Source organism: Notothenia rossii, assembly GCF_949606895.1.
Source record: "Notothenia rossii genome assembly, chromosome: 1".
NCBI classification, from domain to species: Eukaryota; Metazoa; Chordata; class Actinopteri; order Perciformes; family Nototheniidae; genus Notothenia; species Notothenia rossii.
The window spans coordinates 92,773,268-92,783,330 of NC_136912.1; the positions used below are offsets into that span (position 1 = coordinate 92,773,268).

The window sequence follows — 10,063 nt, forward strand, 5'->3', positions numbered from 1 at the left end:
ACTGTATATGTGTGGCACATGAATGAAAAACATACTACACTTAAAGGTCACCTATTTTGCAAAATCCAGTATAACAGGGGACCTTTAAGAGAGGATGTTTGAGAATCCAATATATTATGTTTTGCAAAGGTCCATACATTTTGCATGATCCGTATCTAAGAACTGTATCTAATAGATATCACAATACAAATTATGTATGCTAATCAATCATTTCTGAATGGCTGTTGACATCGGGCTCACCCTCCACCAGCAGCTGGCAGGAGGTGTTGTCGTCTCCTGCATCACAGGTGTAGGTGTCTTCGTCTGAAGAGCAGACGTTGTCGATGGTCAGCTGCCGGTAGACATCCTGGCTGATCAGTTGGTACTTCCTGCTGGGAACGAGCTCCTTCCTGTTCTTGTACCACCGGACCTGAGCATTGGGCCGGGACACCTGGCACTCCAGCAGACCCCGGTACCGATACATGGCTATCTTCACCCGCAGAGGACGCACTATCACGACTGGGAGCTCTGGAGAAGGAAGGAACAAGTTACAAACCCAAATATTTTACTACTTAAGTTTAATTGTGTCGGTTGGCTCACCTTTGACTTTGAGAGTCGCATAGGATGAGACTCGCTCTGCAGTGAATTTGATCTCTCCAGCATGCTCTGGTCGGACTGACTTGAAGAACAGGGTGTGAGTTTTACCTGCAATCAGATCAAAGAAAAATATTGTCTCACTTAGAAAAAAAAATTGGAATACGTTATTTTAGTGTCTTAAAAGTAGACTGAGGTATGAAGGGTTAACATTACATCTTAGGATAATTTTTAGTCATGTTCTGTATACATACTAACATATAAGGGTATACTTAGTGTGGTTACTCAATGTTTACTAGCTATAACATTAACGTTACATCACTCTTTTTCACTTCTTACTCAGTCAGCCAGAGTGCAGATATCACCATGAGATTCACAAACCTGAAACATCATCCATTTCTTCACTGCTGGTGATGACATTGTTGTCAGCTGCTGATACTGCTGCTTCTGCTGCTGCAGCTTGTGGCGCCTGCTTCAATGAAAATAACTTTCTAATATCCATAACTTTATAGGCTATTAGCTTAAAACTTGTCAGGCTCTAGGAAGGATCACTTCTTCTTCAGGGCAGGGAAGGCTACGCAGTACGCAGGCTAATGTCGCGCAGCGGCTGCCTCTCTGGTGGACTCCGGTACTGCACATTACTCCCGAGACATTTTCAAAAAAATATATATATATTTTTGTTTTTTGTTTTTTGTTTTTTTAAGTGAAACATCCGGGGCTTTTCAGAAAACATCCGGGGCTTGAGCCCTAGTAGCCACCCCCTAGCGCCGCCACTGAACACATCTTATTTGTAGCGTCTAACCCATGTTGTTACCACATAACGACTTAAAGCTCAAGAAAAAACCGAAGCCCGAAGAGCGACTTCCCAACTCTTGAAATGTGGCCATCCTAAGGGGAAATGATCGGCCGTGATCTGTACGTTTTATATTTCTATTTGTACTGTAACTAACAAAGTATTTATACTCTTTAGGCCTATATTTCAGCGGTTGGTGTCTCACCGTGGTGATTGGTCTTGACGTTGTCCCCAGGTCGGATTCGGCAGTCGTCTCTGTACCACCGACCATCCAAATCCTCCTGGTTGACCTCACACAGGAAGTTCACAGGTTGACGCTCCATCGTGTCAACATCCTCCAGCTCCTTCACTATGTGGATGTCCCTAGCTGGCAGGAGAAAAAACTAACTGTGACTGACATTAAAGTAACCAAACAGAACTTTTTCATCCTGTCAGACCTCTCTCAGTCATCACATTATGACTTTTTGAAAATACTTTGACCAGTGTTTGGAAGTTGTCCATGGTGATTAAAAGTAAAAAAGTGTAAAAAACAAAAGAAAATATCACATCGTTTTTGAGCGGATACCATATTTAGAGTTACAGCAGATTGAAGATTCTTAAACCAATGCTTTGGACCAATTGAAGCCCCATCATAAGAATGTTTAGGTCTTGTCAGGTACTGGCTGACTTGGACTTGATTCAGACATTTTCATTTTCCTTGTGATAAGACCAGATCAAAACAATGAAAGTAGCTCGGTCTATTGAACCTCCTCACCTGTGACACTGAGTCTGCCTGCAGTCTGAACGCCGTTGGCCTCAAAAGAGAAACAGCCTGCGTCTCCTAAAGCCACGCGGCTCAGCACCAGCGAGTGTTTCTTCCCATGTGTGCTGATGCGCCAGTTGGGTTTGGACTTTAGCTGCATGTCATCTCTGGACCACACGCCCTCGATGAAGGCCAGATTCAGGGTCACTTCGAAGGAGCAGCTCTCACACTCAGACACCTCCACATCCTCCAGGCCCTTCACCACCTGCAGACGGTTCTCTGGCACAAACACACACAGGGTTAAAGATCCAAAAGGTAATTCTCTACTGCACTGAAATGTACCACTTAGTGGGAGAAAACTTACTTGCAGCAGCTACTATTCCTCCAGGTATTGTATCTCCCATGTCTCCAGGCATTCTCTCAGTGTGGTTGGGAATCTTGTTTGCTTTCAACCAAAATTATTATAACTATAAAATGAAGAAAACATATCAATAAATAACACTGACCCAGAAGAAAACTAAGCAAGGTATCAATGAAAGGATCTTTGGTTGTGCCACACGGCCTATTTCAGGTTACTCTCTTGAAAATAGTTTTGCACATTATCCTTTGCAATGTTTTTTTAACATTTTACATGCCTAACAACTAGAATAGTGCTGGGATGAAGTATTTTTGTTAACATCTCCCTAAAAGCAAAAGCTAATGCTAGGCTAGTATAGAGGAACTACCTCACGGTCACTTGACTTCATGTCAGCGCCGGCAAGCTAAAGGCAGCTAGTGTTAGGCGTGATGACGTTTAGTATTTGCATTTAGCCATTTAGAAACAGTTGTTATGACACGACTGGACATAAACCAGTGGGGGGTTTACTGACTTATTCCATGTCATGGAACACAACATGAAAATCTCTTCAGCCTGTGTAACCACAGATCTTTTTTCAGGCATCTAACAAAAAAACATATTCAAAAATCTCATTGACTTTGAGACAGAGAGAACAGGAAGTGCTTAAATGTCGACTAATTTCCAAGTTTAAGAACTAATTCCTGCACCACAGTTTTCCTCCCAAGCTAAGGATGTTTTAGCTTTCCAAAATGGCAACACTGACTGATCAAAATGGAAAGACATGGCTTGACTGTGATGTGGTTGAACCCTGTGATGGCATGCCAGCGCTCCCCAGTATAACAGCAGAGTAATCTCTGTCACCTCACTCGGCTGAGCTCAGCACCACCGATATAGACTCAGCTGTGATGCCACCTCCATCAGGCTGCATGCACTGAACTGAGGAGAAGGGGACGCGTATAAAAACAAACGAGAACTTCCAATCACACAACTGATTAATATTATGTGAGATCATCACAAACTGGCTCCTCCCACTATCATTACGAGGTTTTCTCTAAGAGGTCATTCCTTTTCATCATAATAGCTAAAATTACATTTCATTATGCATCGCACAACGACACTTAATCTGCCAATCGTTATCTACGTTTTCTCTAGAGGCCAAATCAGTTGAGATCTTTTCCAAGCATGTCCTATGGAAAAATACCACGCTTAGGGTTAGGGTTACACTTTAACTTATTTTCCACTGGCATAACATGTGATGGAAACTATCTGACAAAGCATGGAAACAAAGACAGAAAAACTACATGAATATTCCAAGAATATGTCAGATCCTCTGCAGCGATACACCCACCTTCAACTTTGAGATTCTAGAAAGAATAAATCCTTGCATGTCCTCTTGTTGCACAAAAACAAAAGTCCCTCACCAGAAAAAGAGGATAAAAACATCCAACATGGCAACAAACGTGTCCGAGGCTCGTCTTGTGTCTCACAAAGCCTTTAAGATTAACAACAAACGTTTAGCCAGAGGAGAGCGTGCCCAGGTTGGAGAGTCCCAGAGGCAGACAGCATAAAGCGCTTTCTCTTTTTTCTTGTGGTGATGGAGCGAAGTGCTGAACAGCTGACATATCTCTCCCCACATGCTAACCTCCAAAATAGCCCTCCGTCAGTGTAAGGGCAAAGATAGCTCTGGGTATAATGGTGTGAGGCGACTCATGTCCAGCATCAATGGAACTATCGTTAAACAATCAAAATGTATACAATAGGCTTAGTGAGTGTTGGATGGTTTTCTACTCAGAATTGATGAGTGACAAACAAGTCAGTGGTTCCCAATCTATTTCATTAAGAGACCTTTTTCCTGCCATTAAGGGACATCTTTAGGGGGTATGTCATATTATTGTAGATGCATAACTAAAACATTGCAGAGCAACTTATTAAATGTACAGTAAACCCAATGCTATGCTACCAGGGGTACATTTTCAAGTTATTTAATACAATATTGTAGGCTCTGTGAATAAAGCCTTTTGGGTTAAGGTGTTCAATATGTTAAGGTGTTTTTAAAAATCTTGTGAATTTATATATATATATTTAATTTTTTTAAAGATAGCCAAACATTATTTTTAAGATTTCTTCACATTTACTTTTTATATGTTATTATTATTTATTACATTTATACACATTTGTTATTTTTATTAGTTTTTATATTATTTATTTTTAATCTTTTTCTTTAACCTCTAAAAATCAAAAAGTCCTTGGGAGCCAAATTTGGGAACTAGACCTAGATAATGTGTAAAGTGTTAGTGTGTGATTAGGGTCTCACATATCCTCTTTTAAATACACCAATTCCCTTGTGAGGTAATTTACTGGCCCAGCAGCCATGCAGATATTAATTAATCTAGCGCCTCAAACTTGAAAATATTTTAGGGTGACTGGGTTTTATTTAGCTTAAAATAAACAAGATTTAACATTGTTGGGTTTCCCCTCTCATCCAGACAGTGCACATCATTGTGTCCGCCTCAGTTTGACGGACAGTTCCATGTGCCTTCCTTAATCCAGTGAAACTCGACAGGATAATCCCTCGGGGCACAAAAAACAACTTGTCGTCACTGAGAGAGGACGAAGGCCTGAAGAATCAAAGCAGTCTCCTTTTACAATTCTCCAGCAGGACACTCGTTACCGAGCTTTTAACAAGCTTCTTGGAGCCATGGAAGGAAATATTAAAAGGCCTCTATTGGGGAGGCCTCACCTTTCTTATTAGCCTTGACCAAGACCTACGTTAGTCAGAACATGTTGGCCTTCAATCATTCAGACACCATCATAAAGGTGTTTTACTATTTCCTTTCTCCTTGACACATTAGTTGTAGAGCGGCTTCCTGTTCATCCTGTTTTTCCAAGAGCACCCAACAGGTCTTTCATCCAGGGTTGAGTTTACAGAGCAACAAATTATCTTTATTTGTGTTTTATTTGAAACGTATCTATAGTAAATGTAACTTAAACATTTGTGCATATGCATTATCAACAGAACATGCAATGCTTCAACCCTCCTGTTGTCTTCGGGTCAAATCTGACCGATTTACTACTTTCATCAATCATAACTTTTTTGTTTTACATTCGATTGCATTAAGGCTTTATGATATCCTTCACAGTAGACATTTGAACATATTAAATAGCTGATCACCGCTTTCATTGACTTTTGGAAGATTTAGTCAACTTTGTAACACCCATGGTGTTCCGGGTCAAACATGACCACCATAAAGAAAAGGAATTAGTAACCATCCGGATCAGATAAAACACACACACACACACACACACACACACACACACACACACACACACACACACACACACACACACACACACACACACACACACACACACACACACACACACACACACACACACACACACACACACACACACACACACACATCTATATTCCCACAGGCACACCACAGGGTTTTCACACGTACACTATGCACACAGCTAACATCTTGCAACCCTGTATCCTGGATTATTTAGGTGCTGATATCAAAAGTGACATTGTAAAAAGTTTTGGATGAACTGTGTGTGTGTTTGTGTGTGTGCCACACAAGTCCCCCAGTTGACCTGCTGGACAGGGTCAAAGGTGTTTTTTGTGTTAAGAACAATGAGAAAGCAACGTGAAGGTGAAAACCCGGAAGTGAAAATATGGGTTTTCCAGTGTAAAAGGAAGTAAAGAAGCATGGATCATCTGATATTATTTGAGTAAGGATTACTTTTATATGCCGGAAACAACCACGTCGCCCAGTCACACACTTCCTTTATTAACTTTTCATCATGGATGTTACCAGAAAAAAGGAAGAAGGACATCTGTGTTTGTTTTACTGCTTAATCGTGAGTAATGATTAATGACACACCTGCTCGACGTGTCTGAAAACTGACACCACTTGATGCAAAAACTCCTACAGATGTTGGATTAACAGAAAAGACTGCAAGAGCTGGACTTCAGACTAAAAACTGCAACATAATTTTTGTGTTAATGTAATAGCAGTTAAAACAGGACCGTTCAAATTTGACCGCGAACACCAAAGTAAGGGGGGAAAGAAGACAAGAGGAGGGTTAAAAAGCCTTTTTCTACATGTTTATTTTTTTGTGAGTGACACATGACAGTATAATAGGCTACATTGGGTGCTAGGATTATGGGAAGCAGTGCATATATCTTCTGGTTCAGCTTACAAAACATGTCATCCCCGAATGCACCACTCTATGTCTTTGGCATGAATTACTCAATTTGGACCAAAACGAACACTGCAACAGGTTATTCACAAAACCATATCTACACAGAGTACCTGATTGGGAGACAGAAGGATTAACATGACAGAAATAAACAAACAAACAAAATATCTTACAGTTTATTATTGAAGATGCAGGGCATTTATAACAGTATTTAAGAGTAACTATTAGTGTGGAGGAACCATAGGCAGTAGCATGTTTTAAGAGACAGAAGACAAAGAAATGAAACAGAAGAAGAAACAATTCAGTTGTCCTGGGTGGAGTGCCAGTATGTTTATTTGTATTCCCAAATGTTGCTTGATGTTGAGGCAACCCCTCTGTAATTGAACTCCAATCGCCTTTCATGCAAATCCAAGTGTTATGTTCAAAATAGTAAAATGTTCGAAGGCACTATAGTGAAAAAAAGTTTAATTAGATGGCTATTTCCAATAAAAAAGAGCTAACGACCGACACAAACTGTCTTCATCAGGGCTGTTTAAACATTTCTAAGAAGTTTAAATAAAGATTAAATACTTTTTAACTGTTTGCAAGAAGAGAGATATGGACCTTTTCTGTTCCTAACAATGTCTGAACTTCTGAGCACCTCAGACCTTTTTTCTTTTTGAGGACGTCATGTCTTTTGAACTCAAACAGATGTAAGAAAAGGCCTAAAATCATCTCCTTCCAAAAAGTGAAGACGTCCAACAGATCAACCTTATCTGGAGAACTGTGGGCCTCCTTGGGCGCAGCATCCTATTGATGGTGCCCACGGTCTAAAAATAGAGTAATGTTAAAGGAACCAAGGCAATGTGAGGATGTGTTGAGTGAATTTAGAAGTCGACAAAACAGCTGAACAGCCCACCTAAGCCTCTGGATCCCTGTTTGGAACGACCCCAACCTCCTCCTGTGTGTCACATTTCCTCCGGTCCAGACACCTGACATATAGAAGAATATGTATCTGTTAAACACATACTGTATATTTATTCATCTGAATATGAGCAGTCACACAGATGTTGTGTGCCATGCTGTTAGTTATGTGTTATTTCTGTATACATAAACATCAGAATAACATTACATGACCTTGAGTCAAGAAAATAAAGAGGTCTTGGTATGTCTAATTACAGCACGTCCTTGTGTTTAATATCCCATCCTTTCTAAACAAGTGGCCTCACAGCGTCATCTAGTGAGCCTCAGAGGTACTAACAAGTGGTTAAATAATTTAAAGGGGCCCTACTCTGCTCATTTTCAGGTTCATATCAGTATGTAGTGTCTCTACTGGGACATATCTCCATGCTTTAATGTTCAAAAAGCTCTGTATTGTTCTCATACTGCCTGTGCTGCAGCACCTCTTTTCACCCTCTGTCTGAAACCAGAGCCCAGTCTGCTCTGATTGGTTAGCTGGCCGGCTCTGTTGTGATTGGTCAACAGCTTAGAGATGTCCCGCACCTCAACACGTATAATATGTTGGAGCGTTAGCCAATAGAAGCATGAGTGTGACATAGTGATGTCACCGTGGAAGTAAACAAAGGAGTCCAATGGAGGTGTTTCAGACGGGTAGGGGACTGTGTCGGAGAGAAACTCTCTCCAAAGGGAACACAGGGATGTTAGCCTCTGTACTGTAAATGCACAAACACAGACTAAGGAAATGGAAAAGTGCTTGAAGCTTGAACATAGGTCGATATTTCCACATTATTAATGAGGTAAAAATGTTATCATTGACTAAACACATAATCAAATGTGGAAGAACAATTGCAAGGTTTTTACCATGGAACTATGGGAATGGAACATGATGCTGAGATTATGTTATCCATTCGAGCAGACTAAGGAAAACTCTTAGTAAGACGGTCACAAGACAGGAGTTAGCACCTGTTAATAATCAAGTGTGTCAGATATTTTAATAATACAAACCATTGTTCAAGGTTTTTGCCTCTTTTGTTCCATCTCAGTGGACGACAGGAAAGGAGGGACAATGGACACACTTTGAGGAATGGACTGTTAGATATTTGCGTGATATTGTCCTACTTTTCCTTCTTGAGTTATGGCAACGAAAAAAAAAGTTTTGTGAGGTCACACGTACCTTGACCTTTGCCAAACAAAATCTCCTTCTGTCCAAGACGATATTTGGCAAATTCGCTTTTCAAAAACATATCTTACTGAACAAAAGAGTTTAAAAAGGAACATCAATTGTTTGTCTCACATTAGGGATACTGAACTTCACGTACAAATATTTCAGCTTTTTCAGATTCAGCCCACCTTTGTGTTCAAAGGTGTGTGTGTGTGTGTGTGTGTGTGTGTGTGTGTGTGTGTGTGTGTGTGTGTGTGTGTGTGTGTGTGTGTGTGTGTGTGTGTGTGTGTTAAATTATTCACGTATAAGCAGCTGTCTCATCTTCCAACAAAAAGTAATCTCCTGAAAAGCAACAAGTGGAGGAATTATTTATGATCAAAGTGTTACTGACACTGAGCAGTCAGACAGAAACCTGCTGCTACTTTTAAACTGAACACACACACACACAAACTGTCCTGCCTCACCTGCTGCTTCAGTCTGGTCTCCCCAGAATTACATTAACACAAATAAACAGTGACATTTACTATTTAAAGGGCAACATAATTTCTCCCAGTTTATGTTTGTTTTGATGATGTTTCATGATACACTTCTAATCCGGTCCGCATAGGGAACGATGAAGTGGATGGATGGATAAAAAACGCAGGACTTTAACCCAGGACATTTTTCACATATTAATACATTTAATATCATATAATATAATGCTATTTTTCAACATCAATGTTTTTGCCAATTATTGACATATCAAACAAATGCAATGTGTCTTTTAGGACCAACAATAAATACATTTCCTGGGTAATAAAGTTCAGTTTTTTATAAACAGGTTTATTTAATTGGTTAAGATTGTGAAAATGAAAGAATATTTCGTAATTGTGTTCAGGACTGACTGGCGACAATAGTGAATTCAGTAAAGGTTGAAAATAATATCAATAGTGAATATTTTTGGTCAACTAAGGACATTTTATCAGCCTTTTTAGAATAAGATAAAGGGTTCAATTAAGTTTAATTTACAATTTACAGTGATGAAAAGAAGATTGACCTGCTATTTTCACATGGGACACCTTTGCAAACCCTTTATGTTTTCCTTGGGACAACGCCCACTTCGCCAGAATTAAAACCCTGTCCGTTTTTCCTCCACGGAGACGCACATTTTTCCTCATAGACAATCTGATCGCTGGAATCTGTCTTTGTTGCTGCTCTTGCTGTCCAACCAGCCAATCAGCGTTAGTATCCTGTTTGAAACGCCCACAAATATCGCTCACTGTCCAATCAGGGAGCTCCTTCACCCGAACGCCATTTTGTGGGTTTATA

At 40.1% G+C, this 10,063-nt stretch overlaps 1 protein-coding gene across 1 annotated transcript in view; it reads right to left on the reverse strand.

Moving 5' to 3' along the window:
• The window catches only part of obscna (obscurin, cytoskeletal calmodulin and titin-interacting RhoGEF a), an 89,257-nt gene extending 85,345 nt beyond the window's left edge, over positions 1-3,912 (reverse strand). The window contains exons 1-6 of the mRNA XM_079650988.1: positions 3,794-3,912; positions 2,473-2,575; positions 2,121-2,387; positions 1,572-1,733; positions 580-684; positions 241-507 (exon numbers count right to left, since the gene is read on the reverse strand). Of these exons, the coding sequence (XP_079507114.1) occupies positions 241-507; positions 580-684; positions 1,572-1,733; positions 2,121-2,387; positions 2,473-2,524 (853 nt within the window). The 5' untranslated portion in view covers positions 2,525-2,575; positions 3,794-3,912. The remainder of the gene's footprint in view (positions 1-240; positions 508-579; positions 685-1,571; positions 1,734-2,120; positions 2,388-2,472; positions 2,576-3,793) is intronic.
• Between the last annotated feature and the right edge of the window lie 6,151 nt (positions 3,913-10,063).